At 39.5% G+C, this 25362-nt stretch overlaps 1 protein-coding gene across 2 annotated transcripts in view; it reads left to right on the top strand.

The window, feature by feature from the left end:
* The window catches only part of LOC126325972 (cullin-3), a 244749-nt gene that overhangs the window by 145904 nt on the left and 73483 nt on the right, over positions 1 to 25362 (top strand). For both annotated transcript variants that reach the window (XM_049995469.1, XM_049995468.1), the window contains exon 9: positions 24028 to 24135. In XM_049995469.1, the coding sequence (XP_049851426.1) occupies positions 24028 to 24135 (108 nt within the window). The remainder of the gene's footprint in view (positions 1 to 24027; positions 24136 to 25362) is intronic.

The raw sequence follows: 25362 nt of genomic DNA, 5'->3' as shown, positions 1-25362 counted from the left end.
CCTTGTTGGGTATTGGTTGGTCGCTTTCCAGGCTGTCATCACTGCCATGGATAATAATGTTGGAGTGTTGATGGCTGCTGCATGGTGGATGGGCACTTTGTGTCTGGCGGTGTCCTGCATTTCGGTGGCATCTTCTGCATGTTGGTAGGCTAGCTTGCACCTGTTAAAGAACACTACTGTGTCCATCCCTTTATTTTGGGGAATGCGTGTCTTATCATTTTGTCCCTTAACTGCATACAGGCCTTGTCCCAGTGCTCTCTGCAATAGGTTGCATCAGAGGAAAAACATGCTCCATTGTTGTCAGGTCTTTGAATCTGAAGGTAACCTGTTTTCCATGCCAAGTAGTTCCACTTGGTCACTTGGCCTCCATTTGCTTCTGGTGTTCTGTGAGAAAATCTTGAGTAGAGCACAGAGTTCCAGAGTGTTGTTGGAAAAACTCTTCTGGTTCACCTACTGGTTTGCCATACATCAGCTCTCCTGGTGAGGCCAACAGGTGTTCTTTTATTGCACTACACAATCTCAACAGCACTAGTGAGAAGGCATCAATCACAAATCTGTTGTGTGGCACATTAGCGGTCTCCACAATGTTGGTTGCTGCTGTGTGATACAGTAAAGTCCTGAGGTGTATCCTGTACAATTGGGCTAGATATCTGCCTCCTACTGTCGACCCAGGTCAGAAGTCACTTGTAGGGGACAGCCAGAATGTGAAATCCAATCGTGGGTGAAGGCATGCGCCATGTTCTCGACAGTTTGTGTGGAAATGTTACGAGCCACCTCACATACAGATCAGTCACCATGAGGTAGTGTTGATAATTATGTGCTACCAGTACTAGGCCCAACAAATTCAGGTGGATGTGTGAGAATCATGCTTCTGTGGTGACAAAATTTCCAAGTGGGGCTCGTAGGTGTCATGTTACTTTGTACTTCTGGCAGGCAGTATAGGTCTGAGTCTATGTATACGAGTCCTTTCTATACTGAGCCATGGAGACGTGTAGTTGTAGAAGAGCAGATACATATGGCCGCTGTTGGCCTGCAGCCTTCTCGTGGTATATCAGCTTCTCAATGCTTGGCAGTGGCGTACAATGCAAATTCAGAGCCGATTGCTTTTAGCGGGTTCTTTAACTCCTCATTGCCATTTTGTGCTGTCAGCTTGGTGAAATTCACAGGTATGGAAATGCTTTCCGCTCTGAACAGGGAGCTAGCAGTAACGTTTTTCAAACCACTTACAAGCCAAATGTGTGTTGTAAATTGCGAAATAATATTTTGTTGGTTTATTTGCACTTTGGGTATTTGTTTTGTTGTTGTGATAATGCAGTGTGTGTGTGTGCAGTGAAGGCGTGACCTTCCAACCGGATCTGAAGTATCAAACTGCTTCAGAGTCTGCTAACAGTATTATGTAAAATAGTTGCCAGAAGTGCTCCTTCTTTGTGATCTTGTAGAACAAACCCAAAGTCTGTCATTGCCTGTTGACATTCTGTTGTGGCATGACACCGACAATGCGGGATGAGGCGTCTGAGAAAATTGTTAGTGGGGCCTCTGTGACCAGATGTGCAAGGGGGGTTGCTTTCATGGGACTTGTCGGCCAGGCTTCAAATGCTACATGCAGTTCGTCAGTATAAGTGAAAGGCATGAAACCATGTACTTTGGGACCAGTGAGTATGGTGTGGAGTGATGCTTGAGCTTCAGCAGTTTGGGGTAAGAAACCACAGTAAAAGTTCATCTTCCTCAGGTAGTGATGGTTTTCATTCACTGTTTTCGGGGCGAGTATGTTGTAAACACAGTGATGCGCTAAGCTAGTGGCTGTATACAGGTTGCAGAAACAGAAATCCAAGGAATGACACTTCATTGGCACCAGTGACTCGTCTAAGTGGATTTATGATTCCGTAATCATCAAAACTTTGGAAAACTTCACATAAGTGTCTGTCATGTTGCTCTGATGCTGATGATGACACCAAAATGCATAGATGTATGCAACGCAGTAATTCTTCGATAGTGTGTTGAAAAGCTTGCTCTGCATTCTGGAGACCATACAACAGGTGCTGGAATTCAAGGAGTCCAATGGGTTAGTCAGTTTTTGCAGTTTTATTGAAGTTTTCTATTGCCACAGGTATTGGCTGCAGGCCTTTGCTACGTCCACATTGAGAAAGCCCCACCAGTTGGCAAGCAAACTCTCATGCATGGAGCACAGGGTGTTGGTTATCAATTTTCTGGGCATCAAACCCTCTATAATCTCCACAGGAGTGCCAACCACCTGGTTTCTTTGGTATCGGATGCAGGAGAGAGGCCCAGTAGCTTTCTGATGGTGTACCATGCTTGCTTGGATTATTGCAGCAAATTCTGCTTTTGCAGTGTGCAGTTTGTCAGGGGCCAGTCACCTAGATAATGAAAAACTGAGGACTGGGCATTGTTGTGACGTGATGCAGTGTTAAGTGGTGAGGTGATGATGGCATCCTGGCAGATTGTGGGAGCGACGGGAACTCATTTAGCAGGCGCGCCAATGTCATTAGCGCAGTTAGGAAGTATACCAATGGGTCGCTGCACTGTGTGGGCTGGCACACAATGTTACTTGACGTGACCCAGTACAAAATGGAAGCTCTCCTTACATTCAGTGTGAGGTTGTAGAAAAACGGTAAATCCAGCCCATTATAATATGGATCCTGTCTGCAGCTGCAAATCACCATACAACTGGTCTTTCTAAACTGATGTACAGATTGAAAGTTAGGAGTCCATATGTAGCTATGGATGAAAACATTTGCAGCTGCTAAGTAGTAATTTGTGCATGGTTCTGGTTGCCACAGCAGATCTTTGGGACACACACACACACACACACACACACACACACACACACACACACACACACACACACAGAGAGAGAGAGAGAGAGAGAGAGAGAGAGAGAGAGACACACACACACACACACACACACACACACACAGAGAGAGAGAGAGAGAGAGAGAGAGAGAGAGAGAGAGAGAGAGAGTGTATCCTGTAGAAACTGCAGTATAATGGTCCTATCTGTTACCACTAAATATTGTGATGACTGCCAGGGCTGATACTTTCTCCCAGGCATGGGAGGCGGCTGTTAATGTTTCCCAGCCAGAAACGTGGCAATCTGCACATGTGTACTATGTCACCAGAATGACAATGGTAACATCACTTGTTCCGCTCCAGCAAGGGCAATTATGCACATGTTGCATCATCTGTGTTTTGCTGTTGTGGTCTCTTCATTTATATATGCTGCGGGTTATAATCTGCCATGTCAATTCATCAAGGTGGAAGGTGGTGTTATCCAGTCTGTCTCTGGCAGGTGTTGTGATAAGTGCGTGAGGAGCGATGGGCTGTTATTGTGTTTGCAATCTCTGCTAACTTGCTCAAGTTCACCCCACAGCCACTGAGAGCAGGGCGTGATGCATCTCCAGCAAGTGAGCTGTCCATATGGTTCATAGAAGTGAGTCCGGGATGTATGATACGGCCAAAAAGTGGAGGTGTTGCAGGAACTAGGACAGCTTCCCCTTGTTAATTTACATTCTGTGCAACAGTTGCCCTAAGTTTTGCATGCTATAGAGGGAAAGCCTCCGAGTTAGCTTGCATTTTGGTAACTTTTACTTTCCAGGGGCAGGTTGTTTTGTGATTATATTCCTAACCTTGCTGGTGGATTGCTTGTGTAGTAGTGCCACCTTGTGTGCATGCTTTGGTAAAGTCGTGCATTAACCAAGTGGTGATGAAATGGCTTTTGCTGTATGTGAACCAACGGAACCAAAGAGATGGACCAGAGAGCTGGTGCTTTAAATGGCGTATGGTTCAGTTGCACTGCTCGGACTGTCCCAGGGGGGTTGGTGGTAGGACTCATTGACCTTGCAGCTGCAAGCAGTTACAGGCTGCGCCATGCTTGGGGCATGGGTAGGACTTGTCAGCTGCCAGTAGATGATGCTGGGGTACACAGACACTTGTTTTCTTCGCTGCACAACTGCAACAGCTCTTGTAGTTGCACCATAGATGATCCACTTTCTTTCAAATGTGTTCAAAGCTTCTTGTGTTGCTGTTGCAATGTGAGCATCTCATCAAAGTGCTTCCGCTGCTGATCGCGCGGTAGTAGAGTGCAGTTTCTGCTGCTGCTGTCAAATCAGTTGTTCCTGGTGCTGTTTATTGTTGCTGCAATTGTTTCATTTCTTCTTGTTGCTGTTGTAACTGTTGTAAATGATCCGTGTAACTGTTGTAAATGATCCGTGTAACTGTTGTAAATGATCCGTGTAACTGTTGTAAATGATCCGTGTAACTGTTGTAAATGATCCGTGTAACTGTTGTAAATGATCCATGATATTTTCATCGGGGTCACCACTGTGTAACGTCTTAAGAAATGGTTTACTTTACTTCAAGATAATGAAGTTTTATAAGCCAGCGCAACAAGAAGATAAACAACTGCTGCTACATGTACTTTATAGTCCTGCTTGTTATTTTACATAATGCATTTCCGACAACCACAAACCCTCTTGATGCTCACTCTGCGGCAGGTAGACACGTATGTGTAGAAACTTTCTGTTTAATTACATATCCTACCACAAAAGAAATATATTTCTCAGTGGTCAGCAGAGTGTCAAAAATACAGTAACTAAAGGAAACATCACAACTGTAGATAGCTTCATATTAGTGGAGAAAAAAAGTGAATTCGTTATTTGAGACTAACATGACATTAGTACAGAGTGAGGTGGCGCAGTGGTTAGCACACTGCACTCAGGACGATGATGGTTCAAGGCCACGTCCTGGCATCCTGATTAGGTTTTCTGTGATTTCCCTGAATCGCTTCAGGCAAATGCCAGGATGGTTCCTTTGACAGGACAGTTGCTGTTTGGTGTACCCTAGATCACCTACAAAGTTAATCATGTAACTTGCCTACTACACAATATATGCACAATAAATAAAATTTTGTTATTTGGTACCTGTAAAGATGTTAAAATTTTAAAGGCCAGCAGTATACTAGCAGGAGGTGAGATTTGACAAACCAGGGGGTTATAAGCGATAGTGAGAGCAGTTGACGAGTCAGTTACTCAACTGAATGAGTAGCTTAATCTCTCAGCTACTCGCTTTTTGTGGTCACTTCAACATAGTCCACTACATAGTAAAATCAAATTTTCTGCTGTCCAATAAGAATTTCACCTTTGAGAGACACTTGACATAGCAATCAGATTGCTTCTATTTTTATGACAAGTTTTTCATGGTCCCTTAACAGTGGCTTCCCTAGAGTTTGGAGGCTTTCAGTTACTTATCTGGTAACTGTACTTCGAATTTAACCATGGTCTGTGCTTGTAGTTACAACCTCCCCACCCCTCCCCCTCTCCTTTCATTTTTATCTTCAATTTATTTGCTTCTTTTCTCCATTTTCTTGACTGCTGACTGTTTTGGCTTAATCTGTGGTTCTACTTTTTAGTCTGTCCTTCCCTGTTTCTGTGGCTTGTTTCCAGCTCCATTTTTGCTCACACAAAGCTAAAAGGGAGGAGGCTTACTGTTGCGATAGAGTATAACAATTCTCCTACCATAGAATCTGTGTATGCTTTGCTTACATCCAGTCTCAATTTAGTCAGGATATGCTCAGTTTCTGGTGCTTCTGGTAGTACTGTGTCATAAGTAATCAGCATAGTCTACACTCTGGCACTGCTTTGATTCTGTTCTGTTGCACACACTGTCCTCTACTGCAACTGTCAACCTTACATCCTTTGCAATGCCTTAAGTGCAACTGTTTCAGTTGAGTCTCTAAAATTTTGATTACACCCATACATTCTTTTTCAAGATTTTAAACAATAATGTTCAGTACATTTACTTAAAAGTATATGTTGAATGTGCACATGAATATGTTTCTGCTTTCTTTTCCTCTTTGTAATTACTACTTTCTTCCTAGAGTAAGGGTTTGTATTAGCAGGTGACCTAATACGTAGTTAATTAAGCCTTCTGTGACATAGAACAATAGGGGCAGAAAATGGTTAATCGAGGTTTTCTGTCCCATACTATGGAAAGTTCTGTTTGGAATACAAATTATGGAGGTAGTAAAGGCAACAACTCACTGTATAGTAGAGGTGTTTAGTGGTTGATGGGCACCTAAACAAGATTTAAAATGTTGCTAAGCTTTCCGAAATTGTCCTATCTATTCCTCAAAACCTTGATCATATTTCCCCTAATGTTTTGTGCACACAGGCCACATTTTCTGTAGTAGACTCAACAATGACTCAGCATTCAGTGATTGATCTCACAGAAAACCCCTTAAAATGAGGTGAGCCTGAGAAACCCTTTTAATTGCATCTTAGTCCTAGGTGATGTAAAGTTTTTGCTAGCACTAATCTTCCTGGAGTCAGGCAGAACCCCTTTCTAATCTCATATGTTGATTAGCTGTTACACCATATTCTCGAAACATCTCTAAGACGTGGGCAAAAAGTGAAAAATGTTTGTGCTATGTTGATGTCACGATTAGTAGATCATCGACAAACAGTGTGAAGTGACTTTGCGGCAGGGGCCCATGCACGTAGTTCAATGCAGAAATAAACACACTGGAGCTCAAATTGAGTCCAAATGGCAATCCTTTAAACTGATAGCTAAGTCTGGCATGCAAAAAGACACTGTACTTTCAGGAGGATGTTCCAATGATTACGTGTCAGAATGAGTCTCTCTTTTCTGTATTGGAGAAGTATGTAAAACCATTGAACTTCTGTATTAATTCACCTGTGTTTTCCAGATGTGTGCATGCTGGTACTATGGTGTTTTCACCATCTGTTTATTGAGTACCAAGTGATTCCACCAGGTTTGGCCGCCAGAAGGAGTATGTACTATTCGAGGGTTAGGTGACTTTCCACTTAATAATATGAGTGAGTTATTCCTCTTCCATTGTGTATTGTGGTTTCCAGGGGAACGGATAGTAAAAGCTCTGACAAAAGATCAGGTTTGGGTAAATGTGGAGATCATATGCATGTCCTCAAGTTGTACCTAGTTTCTTCAAAAACACGGCAATAATTGATTTGCAAACTGAGTCCTTTTTCTCAGATATTAAATTCTGTGGTTCTCTTAGATTCTCCTGTTGTTCGTCAACTAACTGTAGTACAGGGTCCTCTTGGCTTGGATATCATGGATTCTTATGACTGTTATCCACAATTAACTGAATAGGCACCCCCCAATAGCATCTTTGTTGTTTGCCCTTGCTCCTTAGTAGGTCTAGTTGGATCGCCTATCTGTCAGTCATCGCAACAAATATTCCTTTTGAGAAGTATCATTTACTGTCCTCCTCTCATATTATCTCCAAGCCTTAGACAAAATCTAATATTGACTTATTAATTAATAAGTATGCGCATGCCAGGGCAACATTTCCTAGTTTCATATTTGACATCATTTGCATTCTTACTACTTGGGATTTATGTTTCTCAGCTCCTACTACCCAACAGTTTATAAACTAGTAACATAGACAATTCTTTGCATTGTGATAGCCTGTCAGAGAAGCTGCTGGAAACAGCTTGTCTAAAATTACTGTCACGGGAATTCCTTCCACTGTATCTTTAATTTCACAGATCGATTTTGCTGCACAATATCTTTCGCATTAGTTCTTGGCTGCAAAGAGTTCATCTTTCAGACACCCTGCATCATTGTAATGCACACAGTTGTCCATCTGTTTATACACTTGTGAACATTATTGAACACCTCCTCAGGGCCTGAAATGATCGGCGTTAGTTTAAGTTGCTTGTTCCATGTCGTTGGAAGTACTCATCAGTAACATCAGTTCTTACTGTACTTCACTCTTCCAGTTCTGCTTGTCCACTTTCTGCTGACTATGCTAATTTAGTTGATTCCAGTTCAGGTGATTAGCAATAGGATTACTATTGTAAACCAGATCATATCTTGTCTGGTTTATTCTGTCATTCCTGCTGGGTTGGCTATATTTATGATACATCTACTATTTTAATTACCATCAGCACCATTTCCATGACAGTTGTTCGAATGTGGATACTGCTGCTGGTCACCGTACTGATCATTCCAAGCTTTGTGATTGTACAGATGACCATTAGAGTTGCTGCGGCCTGGTGAACCTCCATTCCCTTGTGCATACTTCACTTTAGAATACTCTTGGAGTAGATATATTGAATCTAGAGTTGATGTAAAATCTTGGAACATTATCTTAATTTGCGTGAATGAGTTTTTCACTAATTTCAAGTGGTAGCTTGGATTTTAAAATTTGCAGATCATCTTTGTGCATGGTGTGATCATTCCTGTAGCATGATTTATTCATAAATTTCTTGAAGTATCTCATTAAATGAAGACTTTTATGAGAGAGCGTCTTGGGGTTAAATAGTTCCTCCTTGAGCCTCTCTTTTGTACCCCTGACCAATACTTTGCAAGAAATGCACATTCAGACTCTTCGTAGGTCTTATGCGAGTACTTCGTGGTTGCCCATAATGAGGCATCACCTTGAAAAATAACTTGTCACGTAACTAATCTTTTGGTATTTGGACCAAGCACATGGTGATACTCCTCTAAAAAATAGCTCTTTTCCATTAACATAGTTGTGTATAAGTTTATAGGAGACAACATCCGGATTCTGTTTGCTGATCATTTGATAAGGGCGTGCATTTTTATTGCACGATGCAGTGATAGATGTCCGTGGCATCTGATCCATGTTAATTCTAGAGCAATAATTTTTCATTGTCCTTCATATCTCATCTATGTCCTTAAAGACACTTTTGACTGATTGTGATATTCGTGTGTGCCACTGTAGAAAATAAGAGCCTAGTTCTCCTTTACTTGCTTTAGCTGTTGCATGTAATGTTTGCTTGAAGGTAAGTCTGTGATTATTAAATCTGATGTAGCTTCTTCAATGGATTCTTGTATGTATTTCGCAACCTGCCTTTCCTTTGCCTTAACCCATTTCTCTAGCTTGGATGAAAATTGAACTCGGTGTTCATCAGACTTAGTTGATATCACATCTTTGTAATCAGAAGCATTGTTTTTTAAAGTTGTTGCCATTTGACTAACACTCATTTCGACAATACATTGTCATTTTCAGATTTCTTCCATCTCCCATGTTACCTTTTCTAATTCATCAGGAATTGTTTCATGAGCTTGGTGTAACTGAATTAATTCATCCTACTGTGAGATGCTTGAGACTGTATTTTCTAACTGAGGTTACAGAGTAGCCATCTGTTTGTTGATTTAACAAAGTAGATTGTTGTGAGACTACACTTTTGACATTCCTTGCCACTACAGACTGCTGTGAGACTGTGCTGTCCAAGGATCTTGGCCAGTGGATCCATGGTTTCTTGTGAACCTCAACTGTCTCACCTTCCATAGAAATATTACTAAGATTTTGGATATTCGCTTCTTGTTTGTGTTGCACTTCATAATGCTAGGCACAAGTCTTGATCATAACCTCACTAATAACTAAAACCTTCTCTAATTGTTCATAGTGTCCACTAATTGTTAGTAAGAATCATCGCACAATCCAGAAATCGATGCAGAAACACTTTATGTACAGAGGACGGTGATTTACACTATCTGACAGTGAAATGATAAAACTAATTATCCTATAAAAATTAAGACTTCATGAGAAGGTGGTACATGCAGAATATTATGAGAGAATGAGAAAATGTTCTCGGCTGACCTTAAATTCTGCAGTGGAGTGGACTTTTGAGGGATGAACCAGTTGCTCAGCTTTGTGCGATTTCACCAAGTTTCCAGTGAAGTTCCCAACAGCAGATGGAAAACAACACAAACATACATGAATTACAGTACTTGCACAAATAAAACATTAAATATTATAGTGGTGTGGTCCCAGACTCCTGTAGTTGTCAGGAGGGCGTTAGGTAGGACGCTTTGGTGAGGACTGATTATGTGCAAGAGCGCCATGAAAAAATTATTGTCAATAACGCCTTTATCAGGCACAAATATAGGATTGTCTTACAAAGAGTTGCGCCTCAGCTGAGCTGGCAGAGTAGCGCCTCATCAGCAGCAAAATGCTGGCATGTAATCAACTCACAGAATCACTGGTGCTTTGAAGCGTCGGGTGGCAGCTGCAATGTCATGGTTGCCATCGACCCATGGAGTCCAGCAGGCTTTGGCCCTGTGTACCGATCTCAAAGTACTCTTATCAAAGATTTGCACTCAGGAGTCTTGAGCCAGGTCCACCTGAAGTATTCAGTGGCTTTGCAGGGGTCAGCTCTCAGTCCCCTCTTAGTAAACAGGAGCCAGCAGCATCTGCACTACCCCAGGAACAAGATAAGCAGCAGTGGTGTCCAGCCACTTGAAGGCAGATGATGCACAGGATGCGAGTCATGAAGGTCATGGGATGGCAGCCTCTGTGCCACATCAGTGTGACTTCGGAAGTTGGCAGTGTGGCTTACAGCAACAGCGTCCTTCCAGCCAGACTTGTGGTTCCATAGATGATTAAAGACAGTTAGGCATGCTGAGGGTTAACCTCCATTGCCTCCCATCTTACTGTATAGCTGTAACTGACACAAAGACTGAGACTATGTGCTGGGTAGTCAGTAGTGAGCACTCAGCAACAGGAATGAGACATTCATTAGGAAGGGTGGCACTTACTGCGCTCTATGGCAATGGGGATGGCCATGTCATCACGTGTCATGGTTTTCATTCGCTGTCAGCACTCCTAGTGACTTCAGACTTTTCTCAGCTTCACCTCTCGGAGGCTCTTTAATGCTGTCTTGTCTTCTGCATATTTATTTTATTGTTGATGGAGGGAGGTGACACAGTGGTTAGCAACTGGATTCATTCGGGAGGACAACAGCTCAAATCTGCGTCCAGCCATTGTGATTTAGGTTTTCCTTGGTTTCCCTAAATCGCTTCTGTCAAATGCCTGGATGCTTCCTTTGAAAGGGCATGGACAACTTCCTTTCCCATTCTTCCCTAAGCCGATGGGACTGATATGCTCGCTGTTTGGTTCCCTCCCCCAAATCAACAAAGAAACCATCTTATTGTTGATTTGTACCTAGCCTTCCTTAAGAAACACTGTCTTGTCTCTGGTATGACAGTATATCTTGGATTTCATTATGATATGCTTCGCTTGCAGACTTTGGCACTAGGTCGTTACTCCATGCTGTGAAAGCGTCTGTGTTTGCTACAACTCGCTCAGCATTTGCCCCTAGGTGACAGTCTACTGGTCAGTGACACAAGTGGTTTGCCTTCTGTGAGCTGCCAAGGTAGAACTTGGACAAATTTTTAGATCTGCTGGGGATACTATTCTGGCGTGTAACAGTATATACAGCACAAAATCTATCCTAACTCCTTTCATGTTGACCATTTTTTACAGTGAAAAAGCAATATTCGATTTACTTGAAATAATTCTGGTAATTAGTTAAATGGCTACCAGCATTTAGTTCACTAGTCTGTTAACTCTTGTCAAGTTTAACTCACTGAAGTTCATTAAATGGAGACTAAGATTATTAAATTGCAGTTCATTAAAGCCTGTTCTATTGCTCTGTTCAAGTTCCTGTTGTGAACTGAGAAAACAGGATGATTAATAATAATAATAATAATAATAATAATAATAATAATAATAATAATTATTATTATTATTATTATTATTATTATTATTATTATTATTGTAATTAAAAGATCTTCTTTGATACCAGTTTGTGATGTAGACCCACACCTCGGTACCTCATAGAGCTGGAAATGTTAACAAGATGGTTGCTGTAGAATTGTGTATGCTCCACGCCACCGCAACTGCTCTTTTTTTTTCTCTTTTTTTTACATGCTCTAATAACTTGAAAAAGGATTCAGCAGAGCACTTCAGACACATTGGTGACTACCGTACAATGTAGGTAGTGTTCTCTATGATCACTGATCTGCATAAGTAGGAAATTTATAATTGATGTAACAATTTAAATGGCAAAAATTTCCCATATATAAAGCTGAACCATAAGCAGGTGTGAAACCATGACCATTCCTCGCAGATTACAACTGCCTGAATGCTGCCTATCTGTAGTGGTAATTATCTCAGTAGGTATTTTTGAAGACAAACATTATATCTTGTTAAATATCCGGGATTTATTAACAGAAAACTGTTAGCTAGTTAACATTGTGACACACATGGAACACTGTGGCCCAATTCAGAGCAAAAGTAAAATCCTACACAATTCTATATGTTACACACAATGAATCGGATATAACCTAGCACCTCAAGTAATACAGCACTCATAACAGTTTATACATTTTTGTAGCTGCTTGCAACTAACTCAAAGTTGGAAAAAGTTCATTTACAATTGTTACACAAAAGATGACACAAAATACATATAGATAAATTCTCTCCCAGGTCTGTGACCTGTGATAGTATTATTTCATGTAGATAAATTTTAACTTAATGACAAATTAATACATGTGCATCACGTCATTATATTTGGTCCATTATAAGGGGGAGTTTTTTCTATAGGAAAATCGTCCACTTTCCTGTATGTAGAATAATTTTCATGTTTGTAGTCAGATTTCTGAATTGTCGATTTGCATTCATATTAACAGGTCTTTTTTTAAGTTATCTGAACTTATTTATAAAGTAACTGGAATCAAAATTTCATTTTAATCAATGATATTGGATTCAGCTGTGTTTTATTATTATGCCAATATATAGGAAATTAAATTCATGCACACTTCTATCTGGTAGTAACTGAAGGAAGTATTATCGTAGAAAATACAGAATGCCCATGCTCACTGCCCCCCCCCCCCCCCCCTTCACCCGACCCCACCCCACCCTCAATGCCTGGTTTTGTCTCAACACTCCCCTGCTGCCTCTTTTGTTACAAAGCCTGCTAGTGAAAGGAAAACACCCAGATTGAATACCACAGCCATCAAATATTTAACTTTATATAATTGAGGCCTAGTACACTGTCTGATCTTTAGCATTCTTCTACCAATCATTGCAATTGTTCATATGATGATAGATACTGGATTGACAATTTGTGAGGCACAGTGCTATGTTAAAAAGCACCAGAAACTTTTTTACATTTGCTCTGTCATCCGTGTTTATGATCATGGGGTTTGGTATATCAACCAAATCTGTTTCTTGTTGGACAAACAATACTTCTTTCTGCTGTTAATACTTCCATTTCATTTTCTGATTATGCTTTTTGCAGTATGTGTGTAAGTGCACTTCATACTTGTGCTGATATATCTACAAGAAGCACCAGTATTTGTTTCTGTCTCTATTCATTCCTGTCTGTGTCGTGTTCAACCACATATTGCAGGGAAGACAAGTGGTTGGAACTGAAAGACAGCTGACAGGCTGGCAGTGACATACTTCTCACTGATAGTGGATACTGGATGAAATCGCTGTGATCTGCCTAACTATGATACAGATTTGTGACGGTTTAGATTGAAGGACAACGTGCATGCTATGGAACATAAGACACAACTGTTCACAAAACTTAAATTTATTGAAAACACTATTGGAGATAGGAAAAAAGTTGCAAAAGGCATATGCAGTGACACGAGACACTATCTGTCCCAGGGATGACTGCTAAAACACTATACATAGCCCATCGTAGGAGAGACCACTGCGACACCGTATGTGGCCTGTCTCGGAGCAACCACTGACAGCAATCATGGTAAGCGTTAAATATATTCCATTGCACAGGCATCACTCAAACACTGTATGCGACCTTTTGCTCAGGTGACCACTGAATCACAGCACAGAATATGTTGTAATGTACACAAGAACCAGCACACTTTGGTTTGTGTCTGTATGAGTGCAAGTACATGCAGGTCCAGTGGTGGTGACACATCACATTCTGCCTGCAACATAATCCTTTTGGGGACCCCCCCCCCCCCCAAATTGGACTTGGACAGAAATCGGATGCCACACTCGCAACTTTATAATTATAATCTTGTTTTTCAACTTGTTTATGGGATGTCCCATCCATGTACTACCAGTCCCATGCTGTGGTTGACGCTTTAAGCTCGCAGCTTGACTAAGTGTGCTTGTGAAATACCACTTCCAGTACAAGTTTTATGGGGTTTTATGGTCTTGGCTGTCTAGTGAACAAAGTTTCATCTATGTTTTAAAAGGTTGCTTAATGTCACTGGTCATTGTTTGCATACCCCTTTCATTATCAGTTTAGTTCCAAATTACTTGTTATAAGAAGTTAGTGGTGCCCAGGTTCCTTACCTAGGTGCATCTGTTTTTTAAGGAAAAGAAATAAAGTAATCAAATGAGATTAAGCATTTTTATTTAGTGACAAGCAAAATTATTTGTTATAGTACAGTTATCACACAATATTTTGCATATTAGTAAAATTATACGTAATTATTGTGAATACAAACAGTGTTTCTACCAGTGGGATAAATGTACCTATTGGTAGCAATATTATATTTGTTATTAGGTCTGCAACACAGACTTGCACATATAAGGTTAAATAGAGTAAAAGACTATTTTCAGGAATATGATACTTAGAGATTCCATGTAGGTGCAACTTTGAATAGACTATAAAAAGTGTATATCTGAAGGTAAATGAGGGCAACAGCAGCATGGCAGTTAGGGATGATGTAATAATTGATAGATATGGTATGCAAACAGTAATGCTACCCACATAGTGGTTGTCATTGTTTGCATTATATATTTGTATATTATTGTTTACACAGGCTTAAAGGAGTCAAGTTGAGCATGTTAATCAGTGATTTAGCTTTTTTGTGTGTGTTTAAGCTACAGTAAGTAGAGTCCTATCACTTTGTCAGTAAAGCATAGACTCACTCACTTCTTCTGTTTTTGAACTTCTTTTGAAGTGCTAATTTGTGATAAGATGTGGGTTTATTTGTGAAACTGTGATTGGTTTTACTAATAAAATTAAATGATTCATCTTTTAAGACTTTATCTGTTCACTCATTTTTTGAATCCTTTATAGTTAACTGAAAAATCTCAATCAGTATCAGAGCAGTTAGCAGTTATTTTGAAATAGCTATTATAGAGGGCTCAAGTTATATACCATTGTCAAACAAGCACCTTTGCTTCACAGAGAAAAGCATCCACCCACTGTGATTACCTTTTAACAAGCAAGTTACAAAGAAATGAAGGCTGATTAAATCTGAGGAGGAAGCAGTTTGAGGTGAATGTTGATTCGGATACATGATCTTCGTCTTTATACTTGTGCTGATGAAGACTTCATTCTGTACATGTTTTAATGTAGATTCACACAATTTTAAATAAAGTGCTCTTTAAGCTACATTGTGTGTTTCTGTATCAGTTGGGTTAAAAGTGCATACATACCGTCAAATGGGTTGAAGTTGACCACTGGGGTGAAGTTGCCTAAAAAGTTTTAAGAAACATTTTATGTTAAATAACTCTGCATTGTTGGTGAAAACTCTGTTATTTTAGTTGTTATATTTGCTGCGTGAAAGTTCTTAATTTACGACAGTGACCAAATGTGTAGTGTTCTGAACCTGTATCTGAATACTAATAGTTATCAGGAGCACTGATTTTTCAGCTTTTTTAGTGAGCTAAAACTTTTATTCATGTGACTGACACAAAATATTTCAGTGTGTGTAAGTCCTATGCATATCATGCACTGAGCCTTCACAGTGATAAATAGATCAGTAACAAAAGTTAATCCTTTCTCATTTCCTTTTACTAACACATGAGGAAAAATTTCAAATGCGTACAAATTCTCAAATTCTTGGTAGGACCTGGGTGAAGTTGACCACCTGAGAAGCTTGGGAAGAAGTTGAATGGGCAGTTTCCTTGTGAACAATGCGATAATAACAAGAATGTGACCTAAAGAACTTGGCGACAATGTGACACAGTGGTTGCAGCAACAGTTGTATGTAAAAGTCTAGTTTTGGGATGAGGACATGATTGTTGCAAGAGTCAGTATGCTGATGTATGAATTTGTGACATAGGCTGCAGTTCAGCGTGTTGCATCATACAGTTGAGATTGTAAGAATTGTCAGTGTGCAAATGCCATGTGCTTATAAAAGTAAAATGCATGAACTGAAGAAATATAGCCATGATATTTATTATTGCATATTACCATCAAATATGGTGAAGTTGGCTGAGAAAGGGAGGGGAGAGGGGCAGTTTCAAATGTTTTTAAAAGTTGGCCAAATTCAATAGTTTGAAGATGGGCACGTCCCCCCCCCCCCCCCCCCCCCCCCCCACACACACACACACACACCACCCTTTGTCCCCTCTTCCCTCTTTCTTTTTTAAAGTTGACATGTCGGGATTCAATATACAGTGAAAACTTTTTTTCATAAAGAAAAATTGTGATTACATTTTTTGTCCGTAAACTTCGTTTGTATGATACTGTGGTATTGCTGTTAAATGTCAGATTTATTTTTCAATGATTGCTAAAGTTTCAGAACAGTTCAGTCACCCTAGTTTCATAAAGAATCTGCTAGTATCACAAAACATATAATCAGTCAGATTCATCCCCAAGTGGGTTGAAATTGACAAACAATTTTTTTTCCTGATCAGTTAGATAAAGAGGTAATAAAGACCAAACATTTTATTACTACAGCTCAGTACCTATGCTATGAAATTGAAACCAATATATATTGATTTTATTTATTTCAGAAACATTTATGTTTAAAATCCAAAATCGATTCAGCTTCACCCCATTTGATGGTACAACTACTTTGACAAGTATTGTGTGCAGTGAAATTAAGTTATCAAGGAATTGTTCTCATTAGTGTTTCGCTGTTTGAGGAGACTTTTGTAGTAAGAGTAGACTCTTTCATATTTCCACAATAATCCTATTGCTTCCACAGAACTCTGCACTGGAGACTCACATTCTTTTCTATTTATTCTGCTGCAGTACATTTGTAGTAGTTTACACAGTCAGACTTTTTAAAGACTGAGAAAAGTGATTTGTGGGGATGAGGAAGCTAGGAAGTAGGGGTAGGGTGGTACAGAGGGTGGTCACAAGAGTGGGTTTGAGTAGGATGATCAGATCTGTTTACTATGAAGCTGAAGTGTGGTTTATAAGATGTACAGTCTTTTCAACAGAAATATCACAGACTGTGTGTTCACCAGAAGAAGGAATGATAAAAAGAGGAATTGCTATATGAAACAGTCGATGATAGTAGAAGAAGAAACAGACAGCACATGTATAATGATTGAATATGTTGGCATGATGGGGAGTGAGGTGAAGTAGGGAAACAGAAGAGGAACTCAATACAAATGAGCTCAGTAATATGTAGCTCTCAGGTTGAATCCTGAATAGTTTTGTGAGCTCTTGTGCATGTAAGACGTTACACCTAGTGACATGACTTTTGTGGATGTGAAATGACTTTTGTGGATGTGAAAATATCAGAGTTCATTATACTGCAAATTAGATGTTACACTGCAGGTTCACCATAATGATTGATGAGCCGTTTCATGGGAAAATAGAGGGAGAGATATTCATTCGAATCAACCATTTTTTTGATGAGTTTCTTCACTTGCAAAGCATTTATGCTTTTAGTGCTGTGTTAAATTATATAAATATATCTTTTTGGTTAGTCTTTTTCTTGTTAATTATGTATCTCACATTTACTGTAAATGAACAATATTACTGCATTTCAATAGTCTTTACTCCAAAAGTATTTGAGAGAGAGATTTGTCAACTGTTTGGTTACTAGCCAGTATGATTCTTCAGGCACCATTGTTTTGTGTTAGGTGTGTCTTAAGAAAAATCTAACCTATCTTAATCCATAAATGCAACTTAATATTGCAAGCTGCTCAGTCGTGAACATTTTAAAACATGTTGTCCTTATACTTCAGTATACCTTGCATTAAAATTACAATCCCAGGAAGGAGCAAATAACATAATTGTATTTATTGGGCACATACAGTACAGTAGCATCAGTTCACAGTTAAATTTGTAGGTGATTTGGTGGTATCAAGGGTTGATGGTTAGTACACATAGTTGCCATTTCTGGCACTAACAGTAGGGCTCATCCTGCAGTACTTTTGAGCTAAAGTTAACTTCGATGACGGATAAATGTTCGTTATTCCTTGCTCCTCAATCCCTATGTCAGAGTTAACCAATAACAGTGGTTAGCAAGTGCTGGAAATACCAGCCTCCTGCCAACCTATTAGATGATGGATAAATAGAACTTACTGGTCAGGACAACAGTTGAATGCCTCTGTGTCAAATTAGCTCAGGATATTGTGGGCAACATGTGGTATTGTGTTACTTAGTAGAAAAATGTCACAGAGACATTGAAGATAGGACACAACCACTGGCTTTAACACATCAGGGGTATAACACCACCAGTCCAATTTGGTAGCTATCGTGGTGTACTCTCCATACTATCACATAAGGTGCTGGGCCCTTATGATGATGAAAATGACAGCATTCATTCTAGCTAGAGTCTCCATGCACATGGGTAATTCTGTCATGAAGCTGTAAGCAGAGCTGAGACGGAAAAGATGATGTTTGGCCATTCTTTTATCTTTACCTACATGGGGGCAGTATATGATGCTGTGAAGTGAAATGCATAGAAGATAGAGCATAAGGGAAGTGCAAAACCAAGGAAATAGCTAAGGAAAGTAAGATATATGCGAGATAGAATGGACTAGAAATAATGAACATGTGCATTTCAGAAAAGCTGCCTTTGCACATGGTTGTGGTTGGGGATGGGGATGGGAGAGGGAGGATAGAAATTAAGAGCCGGATGATGGTGGTTAGGAGGCACAGAGTGGTGCTGAGGAGATGACTGGTAAATTATTTATTTATCATATGACGACAGGAGAAATGCTACACATAATTTACAACAAATATATACATTTCTACACAGATATATACAATCTCAAATCTGTAATCGATTCATAGCTCTAATTCCAGACCTGAAGTCCAGTTGGAAGCTTCCACAGAAAAATTGTGAAGATCTTGCATTTACTATTTGAATGCTCTTGAGGGAACATTCGAATGTTATGTGGATATACTGTTTGCTGCTCTTTGCCGCAGGCACATTCAGGGGAAGACTTCCAGGGATGGTGATGAGGGGACAGATGGTGATGAAGCAAGTGGTGGTGGTGGTGGTGGTGGTGGTGGTGGTGGTGGTGGTGGTCCAGCCACACGTATAGAATTATGACCCATCAGTTTTGCATCAGTTTACTGGATCTCTGAAACTTTTGCTCAGTTTGTTTCATTACAGTTAAGTAAAAGGGTAGAATAATGCATACAAAATGGTTACGGTTTTTACAAGAACTGAATGCTCCTTGGAATGCATTTTCGTGAGTCTGTGTAGTACTACGTGCGATTCTGTTTGAATCTCCTCAGCTGCATGAAATCTTCTGCTTTTTAACTTTAAATTCATTCTGGTGAATAAAAAAAGTCACTTGGTGCCAGATTGAGTGAATTTCATGGACCAGGAACAACTGTATGTTTTTCGACAGAAACTCCTGTGTGATCAATGCAGCAAGTGACCTTGCATTGTCGTGATGGGGAAACCACCCATGCACTATTTTCATCAGACAAAATCCTCTGACATGTTCTGTAATGCTGCCCCATGATATTACATACATCCATGATGGTCTGCCTGCGATCTTCCAGCACTGTATTCCAAACAGTAGTGACTTTTCAGAAATATTGCTAGTTGATGGCTGTCATGAATGGGAATTGTCATTAAACAATGTTGTGCCATGTTAGAAACATTTATAACAGTCATAAGTTTGGCTGTGACCTAAGGCATCTTCCCCAAATGCTTGCTTCAGCATGTCATGTGTTTCAGGTAGTGATTTTTCAGAATCTGTAACAGAGGTTTATGCACGCACATTGTTCCCAGACAACCATCAATGTCAGTTTTGCAAGATACTCAAGCCACCAGAATGGAAAAATATCCATAAAAACTAAATGCGACCACCTAGCCTATAACTGTTTGAGCCATTGACTTTCAAAGAATGTACGAGGTACCACCTGGTTGTGTTTCTTCATACTAGCTGGACTTCACCAGTTATGCATACATTACAGGGTCCTTAAGGGTAGCACCTCATAGTATGGTGTGATAAATTTCGAAATGACAGAGTATGCAGTTAAAGTAAAGCTTAGGAGACATTGATAGATTTAATGGACATAAAGTAAATTTGAAAGATAAGTGTGTGTGTGTGTGTGTGTGTGTGTGTGTGTGTGTGGTTTTTTTTTCAGGTAGTGTTCTAGTGTACTAATGTATTGCAATAAGGGACACCTGACACACACTGTGTACTCAATCTTCAATGCATCCAGAAATTTTGTTAATGCTTCTTTAGATACTTACATGACATCTTTATATGCATAAAGAACACTGGTAAACGTTTCAAAGATTCTGGAGTGTCCAGAGTATTTGTGTTGTTTCAGGTAGTTCTTTTGTGAACATTTCAGTTCATCAACAAACAGACTAAATAAGAGAGTAAGTATCAAAGGAAATCAGCTTGAGTTTTTGAAACCAAAACTAATTTTTCTTAATTTAAGCTGTTCCCTTTGTAGTCAGCATTGTAACAACCACATATGCAAAGACAATGATTTTCTGTACGTCTGCTTCTATTTTAAGAGTTATTCTCTGTTTGTGCACTCTGGTTTTTGAGTGACTAATTGTCTATAGTGAAACATTCAGAATTTTTTTAGACTTGTCAGTTTTTACTGTATATGCATCTGATGACACTGGGAAATATGGTGGCAGCACTAAAATGCAGCGCATTGATGAATATTTTACAGCTTTTTGGTTCTAAGCTTCTTTTCTTCTCATGCATGGCACCTCATATCACTCATCTCATTTGGGGAAGGGCTGCTTTCAGAGCTACATTCTTGTTTGTCTTCAGTAGTATCACAATGTGATGTGATATATATTGCACTGCCCATAACTATTACAGATGAAGACAGAGCAGCCCTAGGCCAGAAAATTCTTGTTCCAGTTCTGCAAAGCAGTAGTAACAATCAGATACTGTAGTATTATGACTCAGCTTTATGAAATTTAAAATTGTGTGGTTTGTAAACCAATTGGTTTCCAGTACTGGAAGCAATTAAAAAAAAACTGCTAAGAAGAAAGGCATTAAAGCCTTTTTCGATTATATAAGAGGACAGAGTTTATGGAATTTTCAAGAAGATATTCTCATGATCACTGAGTAGCCTTTGTTTAATTCTTCTCCTTTAGGGAGTAGTGGGGCATTGAAGCGGACAGATTACAAGAAAGAATGACATTTTGTTGTTCAAGAATATGACTGAGCAAATTGTGAACCATTTATTTTCATTTGCCATAATTACAAAACACTTAGCCATTAACTAGTATCAGTTTACAGTGGCCATCATCAGAACTATAAAATGAAAGCAGCAAATTGTGATCACAATGAAAAGCAGTGCTTAGGCTGATACTGGTTAACATTTTGTAGTATTTTGTGACTGTGTCAAATGAAAATAGTGTGTTAACGAAGTGGGTGGATTTAGTCATAAATTATGCATTTCCATGGTGTGGAACACCTTATCAAGTAAAATGGCTCTGGTTTTTTAAGCTTCTCATCTGTGCAGAAAAAGGTATGCACTTCACACCTCTTCATCATTGATTGTGATGAATTAGATACATCAAAAGAGCATAGTGTATGTAATGTGACTTCACTTATTTTTGTGTATTACCCATTATTGTTTGAACGTTAGTTACTGTATCAGATTACCCCAACATTCTGATTCTCTGTAGTTACAAGAGCAATCTTTCATTTCACTCCAGTTCCACATTTCTTTCTTGTTTCCACCACACTCACTCTCGTGTCTCCACACCTAACCTGTTTCTCCTCCTCCTCCAACACACTTCTTCCCCTCTTTATACATTCCCTCCTCTTTTTGTAGCCAAGAAAATGATAAAGACACTTGAATCATATTTTAGAGAGTCTTGTACGAAAACTGCATCTAAGGATTTAGATTTAGGTTTGCTCTATCTTTGAAGATTACTTCAAGGCAATGTTTAGGTGCTTCATCACAGTAAATAATAGTTAATTACTCTCCATATTTATCGAGGGCACAGTCGATGATGATGATGATGATGATGATGATGATGATGATGATGATGATGATGATGATGATGATGATGTCACTAGAAGTATATTAATCTAATCTGTATTTCTTCTTGTGTTACTGCTAGCCATTTCCAATATAGTTATTGACTGCTGCTCTTCCTTAGTTTCTCCCACTTGTGTGCTTCTCTTTTTCCACTGAATAAAGGTATTGGGGTATTTCTCCCAAAAATGAGGGTACTGGATTTTTCCTTATCTGTGACTCATTATGCAAATACTAATTGTAGCTACATCCATTACATCATTTTATGATATCCCCATAAGGACAATGAAAGAAATTCTTCTTACCCTATTTGATCTTAGGAGGTAGGAGACTTAAGCCTCTTCATTAACTGTTCTGAAATTGTGGAAGGCTCATACAAGTTTAAATATTTTGTATGCCATCATAATTAGGTAGGAAAGGCTTTGGTTAACTTAGTGAACTGTCACCTTGCAGAATTTTCCAGTCCTGAGTGCTTCTTAGTTACCTTCAGTTTACTTTCAGAGATGGATATACAACAGTCTTCCCTAGACAGATGTCACCTGGAAGTTTTCTGTTGTAACTTTTTAGATTTCTCATTTGCTACATAGTGAATAATATTCTTTGACAACACTGTTATTTGGACCTCTGATGATGTCTTTCATCATCTGCCATTACTGTTCTATTTTTACTTTGGGTGTCACTATGGGCAAACCTGTCAGTTTTTAATGGGCGAAGGAAATCCCTCAGTAGTATCTTCTGCAGTACTATCTTAGCCATTGCCACCAATAGCACTATTTTCTTAGTTAGGATTCAAGTGTAATGTCCATGATTTCACTTTGTGTGGTTCCTCTTATAACTCTGAAGTGGCTAAACATCAGTTGCAGACGATGATTAAAGGAGTGGACTGCAGAAGTGAACTGGCTTCAGATTCTCAGTGGGAAGTGATTATATGCTCTTGTGCATCCAAACTCTCCTGCCTGTGAAAACTCTTATATGACATGTCTGCTTGTGTGTGTGTGTGTGTGTGTGTGTGTGTGTGTGTGTGTGTGTGTGTGTGTGTGTGTGTGTGTGTGTGTGTGTGTGCGAGAGAGTATATACCTATCATTTTTCCCCCTAAGGTAAGTCTTTCCGCTCTCGGGATTGGAATGACTCCTTACCCTCTCCCTTAAAACCCACATCCTTTCATCTTTCCTTTTCCTTCCCTCTTTCCTGACGAAGCAGCCGCCGGTTGCGAAAGCTCGAAATTCTGTGTGTGTGTTTGTGTGTTTTATTCATTGTGCCTATGTACCGGCGCTTTCCCGCTTGGTAAGTCTTGGAATCTTTGTTTTTAATATATTTTTCCCATGTGGAAGTTTCTTTCTTTATATGCTCCAATTGTTTCTTGACCATCCACTTAGTAAATAAGTTGCATCTGAGATGCATATATTTTGTAACCTTGAGCAGGGAATACACATTTACATTATGAAATCCCACTTTCTCCAGTGCCCGGCATGCACTTAGTCATTGTGTGCCTGTGACAATAATGGAGAATGAACTAGTACACACTCCTATATACAGATGATTAGCATGGACGTATTATATGGCTATGGTTTGGAGAACGTAGGAATTCAGCCAATGAAGACTTGATAGAGTTCACAGCAAAAAGAGACTAGCATACCACACATTGTATGTTCTTATACATATAGTGATATTGCTGTTGAGGCACACGTTTAAGAGTTAGTGGGAGCAATACAGCGCCTATCTATAAGTGAGGGTTAAGAAATTACATTTGGTGAAGCCAACTTCCCAATCATAGTGCAGCTCTTTCCAGTCACTAAGGCGAAACAGTCCTCCTAACATGCTTCTGGATTGGCCACATACCTCACACTCTTTCATTTGAACATTCACTCCTATACCAAAGCAATGTGAAGTAATACTTAGTTATTTTATTGTCAGTATTATATTTTTATATATTTTCTATTTTTGTGTGTGTGTGTGTGTGTGTGTGTGTGTGTGTGTGTGTGTGTGTGTGTGTGTGTGAGAGAGAGAGAGAGATTACCTTTTGGAAATTGTTGCAATCTTTCTTTGTTCACAGACTGAGTGCGGGTGTCAGTTTACATCAAAACTGGAAGGAATGTTCAAAGATATGACTGTATCAAACACAATAATGGAAGAATTCAAGGACCATGTCATGACATCAGGGGTATGTGTGAATTACCTATTTTCTGGTACAACGATTTGCGTAGTTGAATGTTTCCAAGTATTGGAAATTGTATGCAATGAACAGCACTAGTATTAAACATCTTCACTTCCCAGTATTGTTACTTATTGAAGGAAATATTGTTTCTGTTTTCTGTATGATATTTAATGAATTTGTGTGAAGTTAACAAAGAAACTGTCACATTCGACTGAAGTTGAATGCTTTTGTTACATAGATGGATTGATGCAGTATTTAAAGAACAGGCTTGACAGCTGCAGTTTGCATTAATTCAGTAGTGTAAATGTAACTGACATATATCAGCTTTTCTGTTCTTGACTCAAAATAAATATTAAAATAATTTGACTCCTTGTACAGGTTATAAATAATGTAGAGTGCAAGTGTTATCAGTATGCTGTGCACTTATAGACAGTAAAGGTTATATTAGAAGAATCACTTTGTAGTCACTGAAGGCTTTTGTTACTAGACCATACGACATACTTATACACTCCAAAATCTTGGTGGGAGGGGAGATAAGTTTCTGCCCCCTAAATCCATTAAGTTACATGACCTACAGACAGAGTCAGTGATGAAAGTTATGCTGTACATCAAATATATACAGTGTCAAACACAGTGCTCATAAAAGCGTCTGCCAACAGCAAAATGTGTCAGAGTCTTTAGGAAGACTATGCAGTGTTTCATAACAACAGATTGCCTCCGATGAATGTGACATCACAATTGTTTACATTAGATTCTTTCGAGTGGTTGCGAGCGAGCTTATGCGCATATGCAGTTGAGTAACATATGAGTAGTTCCTTCTCCCACTTCTGGCTACAGAAGTTTGACAATTAGCTGTATAACCAATAGTAGCAAGCAGCCAGACGCTATCCGAAAAAATTTTACTGGTGCAGCTGAGCTGCCAGATTCATGTATGCCCAACAGGCGTGGAACTAGGGGCCGGGGGAAAACCGGGATATCTGCCCCGGGTGGCAGTTTTGGGGGGAGAGGGGGGGGGGGCAAATTCATATTATTGAGTAAAAAGACCTTGTTTCACAAAGTGCCTAGCATCCAGGGCACGTTGGCCTATCGATTACTCACACAATTTTGAACGCATCCCTGTTGGTTTTTGAACATTTTGATCAAATTCTATATTGATTTCTGAATGAATCGTGAGTTGATTTTTGAATGCGTGCATAGTGTACGTGATGTCTCTGCCAGGGGAATCCCTGTCGT

This window comes from Schistocerca gregaria, chromosome 2 (assembly GCF_023897955.1).
Source record: "Schistocerca gregaria isolate iqSchGreg1 chromosome 2, iqSchGreg1.2, whole genome shotgun sequence".
Taxonomy (NCBI): domain Eukaryota; kingdom Metazoa; phylum Arthropoda; class Insecta; order Orthoptera; family Acrididae; genus Schistocerca; species Schistocerca gregaria.
This window is presented reverse-complemented; position numbering and strand designations above follow the sequence as displayed.